The sequence below is a fragment of the Pungitius pungitius genome, chromosome 3 (genome assembly GCF_949316345.1).
Source record: "Pungitius pungitius chromosome 3, fPunPun2.1, whole genome shotgun sequence".
Lineage (NCBI taxonomy): Eukaryota > Metazoa > Chordata > Actinopteri > Perciformes > Gasterosteidae > Pungitius > Pungitius pungitius.
The window spans coordinates 18,567,808-18,588,610 of NC_084902.1; the positions used below are offsets into that span (position 1 = coordinate 18,567,808).

The 20,803-nt window shown below is 44.3% G+C and overlaps 1 protein-coding gene across 7 annotated transcripts in view; it reads right to left on the reverse strand.

Moving 5' to 3' along the window:
- Window positions 1-668: 668 nt before the first annotated feature.
- The window catches only part of usp32 (ubiquitin specific peptidase 32), a 37,930-nt gene continuing 17,795 nt past the window's right edge, over window positions 669-20,803 (reverse strand). Inside the window, exons 6-34 of one of the 7 annotated variants that reach the window (XM_037470776.2) lie at window positions 16,868-16,999; window positions 16,634-16,741; window positions 16,281-16,396; window positions 15,524-15,586; window positions 15,169-15,252; window positions 15,005-15,066; window positions 14,815-14,917; window positions 13,418-13,634; window positions 12,061-12,242; window positions 10,954-11,094; window positions 10,346-10,511; window positions 8,776-8,930; window positions 8,194-8,275; window positions 8,013-8,087; window positions 7,614-7,752; window positions 7,417-7,522; window positions 7,083-7,256; window positions 6,393-6,567; window positions 6,159-6,310; window positions 5,438-5,549; window positions 5,146-5,345; window positions 4,796-4,980; window positions 4,372-4,458; window positions 4,059-4,179; window positions 2,949-3,140; window positions 2,574-2,799; window positions 2,063-2,490; window positions 1,863-1,955; window positions 669-1,055 (exon numbers count right to left, since the gene is read on the reverse strand). In XM_037470776.2, the coding sequence (XP_037326673.2) occupies window positions 882-1,055; window positions 1,863-1,955; window positions 2,063-2,490; window positions 2,574-2,799; window positions 2,949-3,140; window positions 4,059-4,179; window positions 4,372-4,458; window positions 4,796-4,980; window positions 5,146-5,345; window positions 5,438-5,549; window positions 6,159-6,310; window positions 6,393-6,567; window positions 7,083-7,256; window positions 7,417-7,522; window positions 7,614-7,752; window positions 8,013-8,087; window positions 8,194-8,275; window positions 8,776-8,930; window positions 10,346-10,511; window positions 10,954-11,094; window positions 12,061-12,242; window positions 13,418-13,634; window positions 14,815-14,917; window positions 15,005-15,066; window positions 15,169-15,252; window positions 15,524-15,586; window positions 16,281-16,396; window positions 16,634-16,741; window positions 16,868-16,999 (4,250 nt within the window). In that variant the 3' untranslated portion in view covers window positions 669-881. Of the gene's footprint in view, window positions 1,056-1,862; window positions 1,956-2,062; window positions 2,491-2,573; window positions 2,800-2,948; window positions 3,141-4,058; window positions 4,180-4,371; window positions 4,459-4,795; window positions 4,981-5,145; window positions 5,346-5,437; window positions 5,550-6,158; window positions 6,311-6,392; window positions 6,568-7,082; window positions 7,257-7,416; window positions 7,523-7,613; window positions 7,753-8,012; window positions 8,088-8,193; window positions 8,276-8,775; window positions 8,934-10,345; window positions 10,512-10,953; window positions 11,095-12,060; window positions 12,243-13,417; window positions 13,635-14,814; window positions 14,918-15,004; window positions 15,067-15,168; window positions 15,253-15,523; window positions 15,587-16,280; window positions 16,397-16,633; window positions 16,742-16,867; window positions 17,000-20,803 lie in introns of all 7 variants that reach the window. The other 6 variants (XM_037470758.2, XM_037470805.2, XM_037470785.2 and 3 more) reach the window with 6 other exon arrangements.

A 20,803-nucleotide genomic window follows, 5' to 3' on the forward strand; every position in this document is an offset into this window, starting at 1 on the left:
AACGTATACTAAATATTGATCTTGAAAGAAATCTCTTTAGAAATCATGGCACCTGTCCTCAACAAACCCAGACTGACACTTGAGATTATGGTGGTTCGAAGAAGTTATGGATACACACGAGTCAACATTGCACAAATCACCACTGATATTTGGCTGCTCTGGAATGAAACAGTTTTGGCAAAAATGCCCACTTTAATTTCCATCAGGACCCATAAGTGTGTCCAAGCAGGGGGGCGATATTCGTTTGAAGTTATCAATAATACTGTCACAGACTTTAGGGCTGACAGGCTGCAGGAAGCGATGAGGTAGCGTGTGACTTATGTTTCCCTAGTATCCAATATACTAGATGCCCAACGTGAACCTCAAGTTGATCTGTGGCATCAAATATGCCATCAGCACAGGCTGTTGGCATTTCAAACCCAACCTGTAGCCAATCTTTGGCTTGGCCTTTACACCGGGACATTGTGAGGCCTTCCTGCTTTCCATCTCCAGGTCAAAAGGCTCAGATTGAGTGATGACGCTTTTCATTCCAACATCACAGGCGATAAACGCACGGAGCAAACGGCATACACTCAGCGATGCCTTAGTATGCAAGGACAATGGTACTTTGTTATGGCGAGGGCTGTTCTCGATGGGAGAAGAGGACAATGGTTTTGGGGGAGTGGGGGCGGGGGGGGGGGGGGGGGGCTTCATTGTTGAATCTTTGCAGTACAATATGTTTGCGATCAAGTGTAGAAAGTGCTGCGACGTATCTCTAAAAGGCGGGGACTCGAGTCGTTGGAAGTTCATCCAGATCCTTCACAGAGGATGAGCCTCTGCTGCTCCACGCGAGGAGCAGAGAGCACGCGGAGCAGCACTGGCTGATGGGAGACGAGCTGCTATCACTGGAGGACACAGTACTTCTTGTAGTCGGACTCAAAGTCCTCATCCATGCTACTGGTATCAGCCATCTTCTTGCCGTCGATCTTTGGCAAGAATTGGGAGTAGTCCACTCCCTGCTGCTCGTAGAAGAGGATGTAGGCCGAGTCAGCGTCAATCTCCTCGGGGCGCACTTCCTGTGTGAACAAAGGATTTAAACAGGGGGTGGGTGATTCATCGTCTCAAGGTGCCCGTCAATCAACCAGTTATGTGTTGAACAACAGGTGAGACAATCCTGGAAGACATTACAGGCAGATTTAAGATATGTAGTGGCATGCATCCACCACTAGAAGGCTCTAAAAGGCAAGGATTTTTCACAACAGATTTGTTTCTAACCTTTATTCAGTCTATTGTTGTGGAAAGAATATCCCTGTAATACAACTGATATTTTAATGACAAGCTGTACATATTTAGAGGTTCGCATATTAAGAGCATTAACTTCATCATTAAACAACAATTTCAACTTCTCTGCTCGCTTCTACCCATCAGCACCAAGCCAGTGGCTCACTTCTGTGGCACCCCCGGTGCTCCCCACCCGCCAAAGGTTAGACACGCTATCCTCATGCAGGAGTTTGGGACTGCGGTTTTCTCCACAACATTGAATTTGAGGGAGAATGCTTCCTCAGCACATGCGAGCGTGCACCACTGCCTGGCTCATTGCCGCCGCGCTGCAGAACGCTCATAAGATGTGAGTGTAACTGTTGGTTCCTCCTCACGTCCTCAATGCTGCTAGCTTTGTTAGCACCGGTAGTTTCCGCCATCACCATATTGAGAGCTACCTGAAGGCTATAGCTCCATCATAGTGCTCTGATGTTGAAGAACTTTATGTCTGTCAAGCTTTCAAATCGAGCCTTCACTATATGCATGTGATGAGAATAATGGATGCAGATTCACTGCACTTTGACTCTTTTGGAAACATAACAAAGAGTGTCCTAATGCCTTACCTTACAGCTGCTGTCATTATAACAGTACCATTTCTCATTGGGGTTTTTGGCATACGTCACATAGTGGCCTCCTCCCATGATTCCCGAATGGCACTGTGGACAGAGAGCGGAGACGTATTTTAGACTTGTTTCTAAGCAGAAAGAAGCCTCTTGAGGAACCCTGGTAGCTGGTAGCAGTGATGTTGATGTGTGATACCCACTGATATTGCATAGAGGTTGTAGATGGCGTCCAGACACACGCTGTCCCTGTGCTGGAGCCGCGGGTGGTCCGGCTCCATGCTGCTCTCTGTGCTGCCATCGGAGTTCAGCCCATTGCTGTCACCGTTCACCAGGACCACGTCACAGTGGCTGCTGGACGCCTCGCTGCCGCTCAGCGCCTCCGACGTCAACGCCCCCCCTGATCCAGGAGCCTCACTGCCCTCCATGTCTTCACTCGGCTCAGCGTCAGCCTCAGGATCGGCAGCTCCCTCCAGGTTCTCCTTGCTATTAGAGAGGCGGTGTCTGCTGCCCAGCTGGGGCAGGCGCAGCCGGGCTGGCCTACGGCCTCCGCTACCGGACTTGGGGCTTCCAGAGGGGCTGCTGGTCCGGCTTAGAGACGGGGCTGACTTCCTGGTGGACGCAGGGGAGACTGTTGGGAAAGACATGTGTTAAAGACATTCCCTCTGCCTTGGGGTCAGCTGCTTTGGGTGTACTTGAATCAACCCGTGGTACCTTTGGGAAGGTCGCAGAAGCCCGCGGGGGCGGAGATGGAAGACAGGTTGCCTTCTCCGACCCTCAGCAGGTCCTCGCTCTCGCTGCAGGAGTGAAGGCAGCGCTGCTCCAGGTCTCTGGGAGCCAGGAAGGCGCTGGGGTCGAAATTCTCCCTTTGGAACTTGACAATCTTCTGGGATTTGATCCAACGGCCATTAACGAACTGGAAGCGCTTCAGGTGGACAATCTGAAGAAGTGAACACACATCCCACATACGCCGTTGACTGTAAACTATGTGCAATGCAGACAGTAAATACCACTGAAAAGCACATTTAGTATGCATTCCTGTGAGGCCCAAGCTAAGAGCGGACACAGACTTAGAAGTGAGCCACTGACCAGCATGGGCGGCAGCCTCCACAGGTCCAGCTTCTTCGTGGCCAGCCGGTGCGTCTTGCACTTGGAGCAGTAGTAGAGCTCGTCTTCACCCAGCTCTTCCTCGCTGGTGAAAGCCTTCAGACAGCTGTCCAAGCTGATGGGCTCCGCCTGGGCCCGACGGGACTGTTCCACACTGCAGTGCTCCTCCACAATCTGCAAGGAGACCACCAAGGTGATACTGAGAGGGGTGAGGATGAACTCACACTTTTCTCTTAACCATCTTTTAGGTAAAGATTTCAGAGCAAAAACCATCTAATAATTTGTAATAGATTTGGCATCTAACCATTTGTAGTGTTCGTAACCAGTGGACTATGCCAATAATCTGACCGTGTATGCGGTTATCTAACTGTGTTTTGTTCAGCCAAAGCAGCATTTTCCCCATGGAGACATGGACCACAATACTTCTAGGTTGTAAAGTTACTTACTACTGAGGGTTTTCACAGACATATTATAAGCCCGTAGGTCCTGTGTAACTGAATGAATTCAGCATTCAGCAACTTGGTGGTAACTCTGTGTGGTCATACCAAGCATCAAGGTCCTTTATGTTTACCAGGGTTTCCTATCTTACTTAGCTCTTATCTCAGAAATATAAAAGAATAACCACTGGAATAAATTCATACCCGGCTGGAAAAGTGTGCCGCTAAAATGGTCCTAAATGTGACTGGTGCATAGGGCGATGAGCCAGCGGCAGCATAACACAGTCAGCCACACTTTGAGACATCTGTAGTACAAGGCTCACTGATCTCCTCGTCAGGGTCAAAGATTTTCCAAGAGCTTATTTTATGCCTTTACTACTGCACTGAGGTAATAAAATAATAGTGCTGGTGACAAATACAGACTGCGAGGAAAAGGAAAAAAATTAAATACTGTGTAAACGACATAAGCATAGCCTTTGCACTTTTCTTTCATGATGGGGTGAACAGAGCATCAAGGTGAGTGGCTGATAATTAACACAGTGCAACCCATAGAAAACAAAGGGCTACACACTTATATATATTATCTCTGGAAAAACAATATGGTCGTGCCAGTAAAGCCTCACTGAAGTGAAATTGAATGGAGTGTGTGTTTTACCCTCTCCTGGGAGGTCTGGTAGCGGAGATGCAGGGCGGTGGGGTCCCAGTCCACAGCTATGTAAGCATTTCCTACAGAGGCCCTGTCCTCTGAACACTCTATTGTACAGCCCCGACAGAACCTGGAAACACGTGAACACATAGGTACAGCTGCAGTAGATGCAAAAGGCTCTGAAAGAAAGATATTTTAACAAGTTGGCTAACTCAAATGTGGCACACATGTACAAGCCTATATGAGGAAAAGTAAGACAATGTTAAGATAATAATAGGAACAAATCAACACTAGATACATGACTCATGACTACATGTTTTACCTGTACCAGGGGCACCAGGCACAGGAGTTGCCATCCTTGCCCACAACCCGTAAAGTGAAGGGGTACTGGTAGCCCATGCTGTCATCACTGCAGGTCAGAGGAAGAGAAAATAATGTTCAGGTGAGACGGTTTGTTTTGATTCTCTGTTGTTTGACAATGGATAGTCAACTGGCTCACAGCGGCAGGTGCAACAAAACGCCTTAACAGACTCAATGGGGCTCCAATGGGGGTTGATTGGTTGAGCCTGGAGTAAATGATACTGCACCAAGCACTTGAAATGGATTCGGCTCTAGATAAGATCTGACTGATTGTGCAGATATGCTCTTAATTATCTTCACTTCACTGCTTCAACCGACAATTTTCACGCAGTAATTTCCATGCAATAAAAACGATGTATGGCGATCGGAGCCGAGTGTCGGCCTACCAGTCCTGGGCGTGGTTACTGGCTTCCTGTGGCGGCAGTGGGCTGGCCAGTCGGGAGACTTGGATCCATACGGCGTCGTACAAATCCTTCTTACTGGTGTGGACAGTGCAGGGGACTATGAGCGGCATGCCGAACAGACTGGGCCGGTTCTTCTGAGATGACAGGAAGTACAGCTCCGTACGCATCTAAAAAAGGACAACTTTATAGTTATAGATCCCACACAGTTTTGTCTTACCTATAGAGCAACCACAGTCAATAATGACGTTGAATCATAAATAATTTGCCTGTAAAGGCCGTATTTAATGCACTGTACAAAACACCCAGGCTGCGTTTAAACATGGCGCTCTCACCATCTTTCTGTGCATGGCAATGATGTATCCAGTGAAGGGGTTCTCCTGCATGGGTGTGATGTGTCCATTGGCGACCCCATTGGTGAGGGGCGTCTCTGGGTTAAAGGGCACCAGGGTGCTGGGACCCCCGTTGGGGATGAGGATGGGGTCTCTGCCCAGGTTCTCCTTAGCAGCAGAGCCGTTGGCGATTGGGGGGAGGTCTGATGAAGAGAAGAAAATAGGGAGCTGAGGATTTGAACCAATCCACGATGACGAGGGTCTAAAAAGGCCCGGTGTGAGGGGACAGTCTCACCTGTCGGAGTGGGGGAGCTCAGTGAGGTTGGCGAACCAGGCACCGGGATCTCAAATGCACACAGGAAGCCATTAACGGACAGACGGACCTTGTGGTTGTCCTGAGGAAAGTTCTAAACACAACAATTTGGGAAATCAGACTCCAGCCCTTCAAAGCACGGTAGGAGACAGCAGTGTGTGGGAATTGGAGCAGCTGTGGAGGTTAAAACACACTGGAAAAAGGCCTTTTTAGGCCCGAACTAGAAAGGAGGGGAGGAAATACGTTGCAGTTGCACTGGAGTATAAAGACCATGATTGTGAAACCTTGTATGCTTTCTTAGACAATTCAAACTGGATTAATATGACAGACACACTCACTGGCGTCAGTTTCATAAGCTGGGCTGACATTTGGTTTGGATCTCAGCTGCCCCAATTAGTCCTCAAAAGTAATGGGGTGTATTTGATTTTTTAGAAATCATAATTTAAAACAATAGTTGGTATATTACAGAGGTGTTTTCATATGATTTGCAAAAATGATGTCAATTCTCAATACTTTGTGTCTTTTCTATGTGCTGTCATCAGTCTCGAAAATGCCTGCCTCGATACAATGAATATAAATGTTGTGTTGTTTGTGGAGGCTGCGTAATCAGCGTCTTTTTGAGCTCTAATTGATAAATAAAACCATGAATCCTATTGCCTCCCACCCTTTGGCTACATCTGGATCTGTGGAACAGAGTCAGTACCTTGATGTTGGCGGTATGGACCTCCGTCAGGAGGATCTGCTCAGGCTTCAGACTGCAGAGTTCACTCAGCTGCTTCTTCAGGCCTGTGTACTTCTCATCCATATTCAGGCGAAGGCCGTAGCGTACAGGTGTGGAGCCGTCCAGTTTGATGACTAGAAACACAGCAACATTACATTTGATTCCGGTGGTTTGAAAAGAATGGTAGCATCCGCATCTTTCCGAACGCTGCCTCACCAGTGATCTCCAGATGCATGGAGCTGTCCATGGGCAGGGGCAGGGACAGGAAGTTGAAGGGGTCGAAGCGAGCGCTGATGTGTCCGCAGGTCTTACACTTCACCTGCGACTTGAGCTGACCGTGGAACAGATCCACCACGATGGAGCGGTTCCTGCGGAGGTGGTTCTCCCATGCCTGTAGGGTGGAGGAGCACAAACACACCAACAAGTAAGCAGATCTACGGAACACCAATAGAGCATTAATACTGCAACATTGGCAAAATAAAAGATCATGGATGATTGGCTGACTAGCATCGATTCATCAGTCTTGGAAACTTCATAAGAATTTGAGCATTTCAGACATGCTTGCTGTTTTGTCAAGGTGAAATACACATGGCCATTTATTATCATCCAAAAATTGGATACAAAATTGTATTGATAATAACTAAACAATCACTGCCTGTCAACTCTGATTCAACTGTTGTCTATTGACAGTACTCATGAAATATTAATCAAGATTCTGTTACTGCATTGCAGGCTTCAGACTGCAGACCGCATTAAATATATATTTAGAAACTGTGACTGTTGGTGTAAAAGGAAAATTTTCTTCGATCGCTTTGGTGGTATTGATTCAGATATAAATACAGCTGAAAACCCAGTGTTCATTTCATTCAAAGAGAATATTCTTTGACGAGCAGCGTGATCTCTGACCTCAGAGGCCACCTCCCTGTCGGGCCGGCCATCGCTGTCCTTCAGCTCCACGTAGGGCTTCTCGTGCACTCTGTTGAGATCTTCATGGAGCCCATCCAGCAGGAAGGCAAGAAGCTCCTGGGAGTCCTGCTGCTGGAACCCATTAAAGCGTGGGGCATACTTTGCTATTGTCCACTGGAGAGGAAGGAATGACATTTTGAACTTTAGTTTCATGAAACCCGTAAAATGATTTTTAAAGTGACTTGATAAAGGTGCTCTTGTAGCACAGCTGATGAAGATGACTATACCTGACAAAAGGTCTTCTCGTGTGGAAGTAAGTGATGGGGCTGCTTACCCTGAGTTTGAGTGGAGCAATGTTCTTCTGTGTCCCGCTCCATAGCTCCATCACCAGGTCACCATAACACTTGGCCATGTGGCCGCGCATCCCGATGGGGTTTGTTCTGTAAATGCACCAATGGGCATAATAAAGTTATAATGAGTTTGGGCAAAGGGCGGCAAGATTAATAGCCAAGTGAATGACTTAAATGGCACCTGTTGAGCTCATAGAGGTGTCTCCCTGAGCTGAAGTATTCTGTGAGAGGCTTGGTGTTGCTCACACACTGGATGCTGGAGTTCATGAAGCAGGTGTTGCCAAGGTTACTGAGGCCAGTGGCTCCTTTCTCTGTGGGAACTAGGATAGAAAACAGTGTGTGAAAAAAGCGGGCTTATCGGTTTTATTTATTAGATTACATATTTACATATAGATGCATAAAACAAATCTTTAATATGAAATTCAATTAAATTGTTCATTCTAGAATATCAGTCAATACTGGCCAAAAATGAACTATTTCTAATGGAGCCCAGTTACCATGCATCAGTACATGCTGACTTAAACAACCATTCAATCGATTTACAAAGCGCAATAAAATAAAAGTCTCTAATGCAGCTCACCTTTGTGTCTGTCCATCTTACTACTGTTGGCTATGAAAGACATTTCCTCCGGCCAGCTCATGTCTTTGTTCCTGACTGTGGGGGAAGAGAATAAATCAGGTCACTTGCACTGACATATGCCAATATTCAGAATAACTTGTAATATTGAAGAGTGGATTTTGTTTATCCTGCTTTTTCAGACCTTCAATTACTAGCTGCTGCTCATCATAGATCTTCAGGCTTTCCAGGGTGTGATCTTCATCGTCTAAGAGGGCGAGGTAATTCTGCAAGACAAAAGTGGTAACTATTGATCAATTAGGACTATGAAATGAGGATTCTGTTCTTTCATGCTTATTATTGTAATTATAAAGATACCATTTGGTATCAACATATTAATCTGCTATTAACTACTGTTCTCATCCTCGCTTTGTGTGAGATACGAGTTCTTCTCTCTTAATGGAATTCTACTTGTCCCCTGCTTCGCTGTGAGGTCATTTGATTCAACATAGATCAATTCAGGAGTATATGACAAACGGAGGTACTGTTGAATAAAGCCTTCATACTGGAATTAGTGCATCATTAGAAGCACCTCAGATAAGTGACTAAGCCACCAAAAAGAAGCTGAATGAGACGAGGATCATCCAAGCTTTTATTCTATTCAGTGTTTTCCCTTACCAAATATAATATATATTTATATATCACTTGCCATTGTGTCACATACTAGCTGACCACTATCTGGCACTTCATGAAAAGCCATGCAAGCTTTAGCTTTTTTGTGACCCACCTCACTGTTGTAGAGCCAGAGCCTCATGTCCTCCTCCTTGATGCGCAGCCTCTGGGAAAGGTAGAGGTGGATGTCCTTGATGGTGGCCATCCGGCTGAAGCAGCCTGTGTAAGCCAAGGCCCTCTTCAGGGGAGCGTTGGGAGACGGCACGCTACCTGCTAACAGGTAAGATAGGAACACACACACACACAAAGTGACCCAAACACCCAGCACAAATGGGTTTTTTTCCATTCCATGTTCTCTTGGCCCGAAGGACTTCATCTGTGGTGTAAACATTGTTGCGTGCTTCAGAACTCATTTTGGCTACACACAAGATCACAACAGCATTCTGTGCCTGAGGATTAGTTGTAAGGAAGCAGCAAGAGGCTTTTTTTGTCAATCAGTACAAACTTCATTGGTCAATCAATTTAGTGGATTAAGTGAACAGATTGGATTAAAAAAAGAATCACATTCAAACCAAATCAGTCGTGGTTATTACAATAAAAACCTACGAATTTAAAAGCTTTCTGTAACTGGCTTCAAAATGATTAATGATGCCATCCGATTTAATCTGATTTTTAAATGTTGTTATTACCCTTCTCCACAGCTTTGCTATTCAAGTCTACCATTGTACTCTTGTTTGAGTGCTCCACTCGGACTGTCTGAAGGACATTTCGCAGAATACGATGATTGAGTAGATCAATTGGAGATATTTAGCTACAAAGCTGAGTGTTAATGTCCTGCAATGACAAGTCATGGTGGTATCCAAAGTTCCACTGGGGTCTGAAACCTGATATGCTGGCCTGATTCAGATCAGTACTCTCATGCTGAGTGCTGATGCCCGATCACTCGGGAGCCAATCTGTACAGCTACGCTTCATGCTTTATCATCTGCCCTCTCTGCACAGCAAGACATCTTTATGTTAGTTTAGCTATCATGCAAAAGAATAAATAAGGATTGAAATCCAGCTACAGTTATTGTGCGTCATTTGCTCTTTTCAGAGCTGGCTGATGCTGTGCTACAATGGGCCAGTCTGCGTTTGAGGGGCGGGAGTTACCAAAATGATGTGGTACATTTAAGTGTCATCCACACGGATACCTCAATAAACAAAAAGCAACCTTTACAGGCTGCTTCATCCGGATGCTCGAGGTTGTGGTTCAGAAATATTAAATCAGCCAGAGAGAAGACTCATCTCTGTAAGGTTCATCATCCAGGAGGACAATGACCGTAAACATAGAGCCAGAGCTACAATGGAATGGTATGGATCAAAGCATGTTCTTGTTTTAAAATGGTCTCGTTTGTAACAAGAGAAAATGGGAAAAAGTCCAACGTGGGTGAATACTTATATGCAAGGAACTATATAAGACTTGAATGGCAAGGTCTGTGAAGATTGGATGGTTTGAATTATGCAACCATTAGGGTGATCAGTAGGTTTTCCCCATCATCATCCATTGGTTCATTCCACTGCCCACACCAGAAACCTGCCTGGGCTGGATCAATCCACTTTAGGAGGATTAAAAGGGAGGGATGCGAGGTAGCTCAGAAGCATTTGTCGACGGCTTGGTCTGGTCTTGCTGCAGGCTTACATTACCTCTTGGTGGGGGTAAATACGGTGGGAACATTCGCAGGCTGGTCATACCCATATTGACCCAGATGTTGGACTGGGGGGAGCGCGTTGCCGGCTGCTGGCGGAGGAAGAGAAGGTAGCGTGGGAAGAGCTCCAGCTCTGCTTGGCCTGTCTTGCTCTCCAGGATAACCTGCAGGGGTGGAAGGGGAAGTTTCATACTCTGCAACAATCTGTCTGAGTACCGTGATTTTATGTTGGTTATTCTGTGGACAGTACATATTGTGCATGCTCGTTGATCCTGGGAGAGGGACCCTCCCTCCGTTACTCTTATCTGACAGAGACAGGGTCTCACGACTTTGTGCCAAAGAGAAAGATATTTTCTCCTTGACATCATTTCAATGTCTTGGGCCCCTTGGTGGATTAATAACAAATGCCTGCCATCTTTTCAAATGACAAAGCATAATCTGTGATGTTGCCTCGAGGTTTAAATTCCAAATCAACCTGTTTGGATAAACTGCGGGCTGTTGTTAAATCATTCTTCCATCGGCCCACTTGTGCTTCTGGCCCGGTTAGCTTGAACTCAACGATAGTTCGGTTGATCAGCTGTTGGGAGGACGACTGCATTCACTCACCGGCCGCGGCAAGCTGAGGTTGGCACCGTACCAATGGAAGAGGGCCCTCCATACCGGCTCTGGCACGGTCTCAAAGTCTCTGCCAGGCACCAGCTGCAAGGAGCGCTTCAGCCTGCCTCCCTCCATGGTTAGCGTGGGGGCCTGCAGGGGAACAGCACAGACATTATCATTTCAATACGTGCACAAAAGGCCCTATTCTGCCTACTCAGATTACAGATAATAGACAGCACCCTAATGCTATGCACAGCCTGCTACCACTACAGCGTAATGTGCAGATAAGACAAAAGAAAAAGGAAGCACCATCTGGTCCCTGAGAGCCTTTGCCAGGTGAGGAGCAGTGGCTAATAATTAGCAATCTCAGATCGTTTTTTGCAAAGAAAATTGTCCTTCCACAGTTTTCTGATTTAACCATTGGGTTATCATTTACAAAAAATAACAAAAACCAAAAACTGCTGCAAACATCAGACAACAACATTGTTATTTTACAGGCTGAAAGTGTGTGTATAGTAAGCTAACCCCTGAGAACAACTACTCTTGGCTAAAATTATACATCTGACAATACATTTTTATCCGTTTGTTGAATTATTTCTAAAGTTTTTTTTTTTTATTCACAAAGCAAACCAAATACAACATGTGCTCCTCAAAGAATTCCAGAAATGTGCCCATCCTCTTTTATACAGTAACACTGCTTTCCAAACATGCACATTTCTCAGAATTCAGATATGTTTTCTCAAATTTTAAAGCCACATCTTGGGAATAACGTAACGTATAACGTATTTCCTTTCTTGCCGGGAGTGAGCAATCTCATGAATACTTTATTCTAATCGTCACATGTACACGTCAATGACATTTGGCCTGTGCACCATAAGAATGCTGATTGCACTGATCGCCTGGCTAGCGCCTGGCTAACTTCAGGGTTCATAGTCTGACTTTCCGGGGATTGATCCGCTAATCTTGGCATTAAAGAACAACACTGCGCCACAGTTCCTAAATAAAGCTTTCACACAACTACTACACACAGACTCAGTAGTGATGACCAAGAAATGAACTCAGCAGCAGTCTCCCTCTCACAAACACACACACACACACACACAAACACGTCCTTGCCTTCATGGGGTCGGTGTTGACCAGCGGCTGGTTATCGATGGCTCCAGGTCGTTGGGCAGCCAGCTGGGAGGGGAGGTGGCCGTTGGCTCCAGAGAAACACTGATTGTTGTTGTCCGATACATTGTGCTGACGGGCAAAACAGCTGTCTGCAGCAGAGGGAGCTACCTGAGGGCTCAAGGCTGCTAGGACAGAAGAGACAAGAGGAGAAACAAACAGAAATCACACACAGACACACAACAGAGGGCATTCAAATACAAGCAATGTCAAGTTGGGATGCTTTATCATACAAGTTGTATATACATTTCCAAAAATGTGGTCATCGTAACGATGCCAGTATAAATGTTGAGTAGTTCACTGATCAAGAAGTAAGTATTGCATTAGAATATGCAAGAATAGAAAACAGCTACATTACAAGCCCTGGCTGATACATCACTATAAAAAGATCAGCAGAATGATGGTCCACCTTGATTGTGTTAAGTCACTGCCAGGAACTTTCATTTCATTTTGGATTTGGTTGTCCATGTGGACAAAAGTGGAAGTGCTTCCTTGCACCAAATTCTTTCCTTCCGGTCAGTTCATTTAAGATAAAGCTTAAAACGTTCCTCTTCTAGTTAAGGCCGGCTCAGGTTAGCCTGGATCAGCCCTTAGTTAAGCTGCTATAGGCCTAGACTGCCAGAGGACTTCTTAGGCCACACAAGAGCTACTCTCTCTTTCTACAATAATCCACATTTTATAAATGCACTTTACTAATTTAGCTTCTTTCCCACAGTTTTTTTGTGCTTTCCCGCCTCACAGGTTTCCATGGATCATGATTCAATCTGGACACTGTTCCTGCCTCCTGCCGTGGCCCTGCTGACACCTGCTACTGCTATGGTGGTTCTATCTGATGCTGGTTGCCCCTGCAGTGGTCCTGCCATACATCTGGCTTACTACTCGTAATTATTTGACTCATCTCTCTTATAGGAGTTGAATGTATTGTACACCTTTTACATTGTTTATTCTGTACACATGACATCCATTGCAGTCTGTCCATCCCGGGAGAGGGATCCCTCCTCTGACGTTCTCCTTAAGAGTTCTTCGCTTTTTTCCCCATGGAAAGGTTTCTATTTTTTGGGGAGTTTTTGCTGTGCCGATGTTAGAGATTCGGGACAGAGGATGTCGCATGTGTACAGACTGTAAAGACCTCTGAGGCAAGTTTGTAATTTTGGGATATACAAAATAAAATAATTGAACTATAGAACCAATTCCCATATCACAGCAGCAGGGTTGTATCTGCACTCTAATGTGTGAAGTGTTTTTTTTCATTATTATTAGCATTCTTTTGCTATCAACCGGTATGTGACACGTGCTGACTAACCGGTCTCTGTGGCCTCTGAGGCGCTGGAAACCGCATCAGGAGACCTCTCCTCAGTGGGGCTGACTGAGCTGAAGGTTCCCAGTCCTCCCAGTCGTTCTGGTGGGGCGGGCTCTATGGTGGCTGTGGACATTGGAGTTCTCAACGAGCTCAGGATGGATGGCTGCTCCACCACAATGCCCTTATGCTCCTGGACAGGGAGACAACAGCAGGGAATTCCCTGTCATTGTTTAAAGTGATACCGGTGATTAAAGTGTGGGGGTAGTCACAGCTACCATCCTGGACACTGATGTCATGGGAAAAATTAGTTTCATAAAGAAATGTATTAGTGTTAGTAGTCGTATCATCCAACACTTTGGCACTGGCCTTGTTGACCAGTGAGATGAATGGAATGTAACACTGAAAGCTGGGAGTAGACTAGTGGGGCACACCATCACTGGTGTGCAATGATTTGGACTGTGCATTTAGTGTGTAGTAACAAATTGCTATATACACGTGTGAGGCATTAGGTTTCTCTCCACAGTGTGAGGCTCAGCTGCCCTTTAAGGATGTGTATTTTAATGTTCATTGTTAGAAAAATAAAGCCCAGTTGCAGACATTACAGATGTTGTTAGTAATTCAGACAGGTCGACTGTTTTCCCAGCTGTCTGAGACAATAATGGCATCAAGTGTGGATACGATTGATACAGTTGTCACTCTTCATCAACATGTCATACATTAACTTTAAAACCATTAACTGCTTCTGTGTGGCCTTAAAACAATGCCATTACACATTAGTTGGTGGGAGCAAAATGGGTTAACATGAACACTATGTGCAATTAAGTTTAAATATCAGATGAACAAATCTAAAAATTGACTTGTTGGTTTTTTTTTTTAATTGCTTGAACATTATGATTTTGTATTGTACATTGTTGTATAAAACATATTAACCAGCCCAAAGGCAATCTTAACAGGCGGTAGTATTCCGCGAGCCGTGCTCCAGGTGCCGCTCAAAGGCAGAACTTCCTCAGGCTCTTTGCTTGTATAGCAAACTATCTCTGTTTCCACGAGCGTAAATGGAATCTCAAAATACACGCTATGGACAAAGATACATTGCTCAGTGTTTTGGCTGACTTGGATATTAAACTGGCCGATTAAATGCAGCCAAGTGACCCTGAGGCTGTGCTTGTAAGAGGATATGGACGAGCCTCGTTGGCAAGGCCGCAAGCAGAAGAATGTTAACGTTAACGTCTGTCTAGCAAACATTTAGATTACATTTACTATCAACAATGTTTGGACATCTACATAAAACTGTGCCACATTTTCCCTGTAAGTGGAATACAGCTCACAAAGATAAGTAGCAGTGTAGCGTTAATAATATCAGTGCATATTCAGATCCCTCCTGCTTAATCTCGACTTACATATTTTACGTAGTCCTTCCATTGCTGCCACCACAGCATGGAGATGGGAAACCAGTTCTGACTTTGCTGCAGCCCATGTCTGCTCTCCCTCTCCAGCCAACCCCTACACACAGAGAGACAGACAAAGCGTTCATTAGACCTCCAACGTTGTTACAATCACATGACAGATGGGGGTAGGACAGGTAGGTACCTGATGATTTGTCCTTCCTCCTCAGGACTACCAGGCCGGAGCCCCAAGACTATGTGGCAGACCTGGACCCAGAGAAATACACAAAGACGGTGAAAAAACACTATCAACAAATACTGCATGCCAGTAGGGGTTGTAATCACTGTACACTGTGCGGTGGTTCTGACCTGGAAAAGCAGGTTTAGGAACTCATTGGCTAACGCACTCTTTACACTCCAGATCTGGTAGTCTTCCAGGGTCAGGTGACCCAGCTGGTGAGGAGTAAAAAATACAAGTCAGAATTTTTAAAACATCCCCTGCGAGACCTAAATCAAGCAGAAGATCTATTCATCTGCTGTGGTTATGGTTGGTGAGAATAGAGGATAAGATAAGAGGGAGGTTTCTGTGGGTGTACTGCAAAGCTTCCAGTGCCAATATGTGGAACTACGACAACGTGAAGCTGGAGTTTAGTGTTTTAAATCACATTATATTATAGGGTGGAAAGCAAAAAAGACAATCAATGAGGATTCTGTGGCATCTCACCTTGGTTGTGTCGTGCATCTTCAGGATGCCTTCAACTATGTCGGACACGCTGCTGTGCAGTTCCTGCAGGAAAACAAAGGCACTTTGAGCATTGAAGCCCATGCAACTTCTCCTAAGCTACTGCTGTGTGAAAGAAGACAATCCTGACGGTGGCAAAGGGAGATTTAGTCATTCAAAAAATGCTGGGATGATCATCAATATCGGTCTGTTTGCCACGCCAGGAAAGGGCGATGTACTGATAGACATATGGTTTCATTGCCCGTCACAGCTGTACACGCAATGACAGTTTGACGTAGCGCACTAAAAAAAATATATATAAAGAAATTTAAAAAAGAACGGGGAAGAAAAATATCATACCAATATTTTAAATTCCAGAGGGGGCCGCTGCTCTGACCTGCCCTTTCAGTACAACATGCATTTTTACCTGCCATCATTACCCTGAAATAATCTGGTAATAAACTATGTAATTAAAAATTAAATATAATAATCAAATATTAAAAAATAATTGACAGCCCCTCAAAGTGAAGCCATGAAATATTGCTTACAACATGGTGGTGAGGAAAAGGGTAGCTAGCTAGCTAGCTTTCCATATTACACATCAACGTATGTTTATTCCTGACAGGTCTGCTTCTAGTTATTTGATGCTGTAAAGAGAGGGTGTGCTCTGTGATTGGCTCATGATTGGTTCTGGCAGGTGTACGGGCAGGACCTCGATCCCCTAATCGCCAAATAATGCCGCATCCTGGAGTAGACTTACAGGGAGTGTGTCCGTGCGATTGTCCTTCCACACTTCCAGCAAAGCCACCACCATTTCATGGAGTTCATCTCGAGACAGAACTCCATCGCGGTCCACATCAAACACTTTGAAGCAAACTGTTGGGGAAAGAGACCATTTTAGTGGTGAGGAACGAATATGGTATTAAAGGATATTTGTTGCTTCTTTATAAGAAAATTCCAGATAACAGCTGTAATGAGGAAAGGCTTTGTAGGATTATTTATGTCTTTATTTTATTTATCATTTTGACTGAGGTACTCAAAATCTCATAGAAATTATGCTTCTTTTCTGCTGTTGTTATTGTGCAATCAAACGAATGATCTTTTATTGCTTACATTTTTGCCTTTCAGCCACGGGCCCCCTGCAGCACGCAGAGAGTCCACAGGAGATCTCTTTGAAGTCGATGTGATTGTCCCGATTCTCATCGAAGGCATGAAACAAGCCTGGAAAACAAGAGCCACATCAGATCACTCTTATACTGAGCAAGTCTTGGAAGAGGGGTTTGGGGTTATATCTGTATCCACTTGATAACCAGATTAGGAGCACAAAATAGGTTCCCATTGTCTTACCTTCGCTCAGTGAGGCATGGATGGGAGGAGAGACCAGTGGTACGAAGGTTTCCAAGTCAAAGCGGCCGGTTCTGGACTGGGCTTTCAGGAGCCAGTAGCGCTTCTCCAAGTCTATAATGTCCGACTCCTCCACTTGAGGATCACAAACACAAAGTCAAAATAAGATATGTGCAAAATGAATCAGAGGAATTAGATTGGTTTTAACAAAAGAAGTTTAACTGTTGGAAGCATTACTCACAAAAAGATATGGTTAGCTTTCCTTTTATATGGCATGTGAATGTGGCTAACAATAATATGAAGATAGCAAAAGTATGTCCATGTATGACAATGTCATTGTGCAACGCATCTATAGAAGAGCTTGAGATGTGTTACAAATAAGCGTATATGGTGAGGATCCTGACGTAAAAGGCAGAGGTGAGTTAAGAAGCACAAGAAAACGCACTGTAAACATTATGAGTATTAATAGACATGTTGCCAGGGTACATATTGGAGTCAATAGTATATAAGAGTTAATGGGGCACGACACAGAGGAAAGAACAAGAAATGCGATATTGTTGACGTAGGAGGTGCAGTTTCAGAGGAATTGAAGAAGTTAATTCACTATTTGCATTCAATGTTTGGTCAATGTTCAAGGGTTTCTTTATTCACCTCCTACTATAATACATCATGCTAAAGAGCAACATGGCTTCTTTAACAGGTTGAGGTCTGCAGAAACTCACAATAGACAAAGACTTATAAGTATGGTAATGTTAACTAATGCGGTTGTAGGATTTTTATGACTGAACCCCATGACCACAGTTTAGACTTGTGAAAGCAAAAAGCATTACTTATAATGTATCACATTTAAGATCAGAATAAAACTAAAAAAGCAACAGATGGCAAACTTCAAATGAACCTTTATAAACATGCCTGATTGAAGCTGGCCTTAAAAGGGGTAGACAAGTAATCATTCAGTCAATTGCCGAACAAGTTACCTGATGCACTAGGTTACAAACCAAGATGTAACTCAATGAGAGCACTTACGAGCTGTGGCCTGCTGACCAGTAGATTTTACATGATAGTGGTCACGAGGCCACAACAAGCCCTAGCTGGGGTTATGGAACAGCCAATGGGTGCAAGCATATTTGATACAGATCAGCCCAATATAGCATATGAGGCTCTGCCGGGGTCAATGACCCCGCTTCCGTCTTCCAACATGCTAATCTACAGCTTACGGTAATAGGATTCGGCAGGTAGTCAGCCAGCTTTTGGCACGGAGCCAAAGCATGACAGGTGTCCCAGGCAACGAGACATGATTCAAACCGCAGTGAGTTCCTGGCAGAAGTGGATACGATGCTCCTCTGCGTGATAGTTGACCATTTTCCACAAAGCTTGCTTTCCAGCAGCTGTCGGTCACAGTTCTAGACAAGCGGGATCGGGGGGGTTGTGGTTCGGCTGCTGGTGAAGCAGCACACTGACACCATGGACTGTCTAAGACTTGCTGTTGTCCAGAGGTGAACCCGAACAGGCTGCTGGACTATATGGAAATGGCAAGGAAGAAATAATATGAGAAGGATAAATGATTGAGGGCTATATGGACTGGGGCATGGAGCGAGATTGTTTAAGCCTCCTACTAGAACTGGCCTAGAACTACCATTCTGTCTCAAAGTTTGATTGGAAACCACTGCTTACTCAACAAATAGCCTCCGGCAAAGATCATCAAACAAGCACACTGAACGCTAAAACGATGAATCAAGCAGTGGATATCAGCTCTTTTAGTCCATAAACGATTAGTCCTGATAGACAAAGAGGAAAATAAACACTTGATTCATCATGCGGCGTATTCCTCATGACAGCTATGACTCCTAATCTATAAAAGTCATTACCAGGACTATGGATTGCCTCGTGCACATCTCCCACCGGTCTCAGGGTCACTCGCATTCGCTTCTGCGATTGTCAGTGGAGCGCTGGAAGTCTCAAATCTTCATAATGGTGGCATAAAAAGAGCTTGGCTTGGTTTACTTTGGCAAATGCTTCCCTATCTTAACTGTATTAGTGGAACGTGAGTGGAGAGACTTGCACTCCTGCAGCCCCCTGTGTGAGCATCCTTACAGGGTATTTAATGCCCGTTTTAGCTCTTCTTTTCCATTTAGAACCAATTAGAAAACTAAATCAAACAGAGTGCCTTTTTCGATCAATTGAAATCAAAAGGGTGAACAAACAAACGGACTACCAACAAAGCACGTTACCACGAGGTATCTACACTGAACAACTACTGTGGTCTCAATGGCCTGATACCCACCTAGAGGTGCGACTCTCCCCGAGTGACAGCAGAGATACCATACCATTATCCAGGGCGCATCCTTAGAGAGGTGCTGCCACAGCCAGCAGGTAACATAGCAAACTATCCTCACTACGTCATCCCGTCCTCACGCCGGTTATTCCCACGCATTTCTACTGCGATAACACAGTGACGCCGCCATTTAGCAAAGGATTCCAGCTCTGTCATGAGTCAAGCCTTCTCCTTGTTGCAAGAGTTAAGAACCAGAGGGTGTCAGTCACACACTCTCTCCACACACACACACACACACACACACACACGTTAAGAGGATAGACTGGGAAGAGTCAGATTAAAGGAGTCAGCTCTTTGTCCTTAATTGGCAAAATAAAGCTTGGCTAAATTTACTTGTCGACTTTTAAGAACTGCTTTTCTGTCAATGTTTAAATGCACGTTTATAGTCAACTATAATTCAGAATATGACACTATTGAATTATGTCTTATTTTCTTTAAACTTGTTTCATCAGAGGCTTTAATGGCACTTTGCTCCACATTTTGTTATATTTTATTAGGTATTTTTACTAGGGCCGGGACTCGATTAGCAATATTATTCTAATTAATTAGAGGCTTTGTAATTAATTACTCGAAATTAATCACATTTTAATTGCATAAATATTTGACCTGAGAACAGTGAGAAGTAATTTTTTTCACATGGATTTTTATGGATTTTTATTTTTGTTCAACCAATTCCAGCAGACAAGTGTAGCAATAGCATATTTAGAAATATAGTACTTTCAGAAATTAAGGTAGCCTATAGGTAAGTAGACCTTCTGTAAACTATGTTTTTTTTAAGTAGACCAATACTTTCAAGTACATTCAGAACATTGGTTATTTTTTCAGACGTGGACTTAGTTACCCTGGTCCTTAAACCAGTCATCTGGTGCAGTGTGGGTTGGGTGAGGGTCCTTGTACTCAGGTCGGGCTAACGTCCATGCTAGCTGCTAATTGTTTTGCGTTGAGGTGATACTTGAGGCTCGATGTGAATTCCTTGTTGCATAGCTTGCACACAACCACGCTCTTATTGACGCTTCCATCCGTGTGTTTATTATAATAAGATTTCCCATTCACAGGGCCAAACTACACGGTCTCGTCAGCTTCTTCGTTCATGTTCACTGTGGTTTGTTGTTGTCTGAAGTCATGAACGCTAGTTGGTGCTCCAGTATGATCGGTCCTCCGAAACTCATCCAGTGAGAAACGTTCCGCGGTTCAAAAAATAAGTGTAAAAATGCGTAAAAAATGTTTAATGTGTTATTTTTTGTGTAATTAATTAATCTTAATTCACATTGTAATTAATTAATCGTAATTAACGCGCTAAAGTCCCGGCCCTAATTTTTACACAAAGAAGCTAAATGGCACAGTTGTATCCTACCGGTTCACACACACACAGACACCTTTTATGATTTTGTTGAAACACTGATATTTTTAACCAATTTTCTTTACAGGACCTGTACAGAAAAAAACTTCCCACAAAATGGAACTAAGCTCACACCAACAACCACAGAAACTAATAAAAATAACATATTTGGAGTATTCCCCGTGTTGTGGGAAGTTAATTACAGCATTCTTATAAACAAACATGTCTGGAAGCTTGTTATTTTTTGATTGGTGTTGGGCTACTG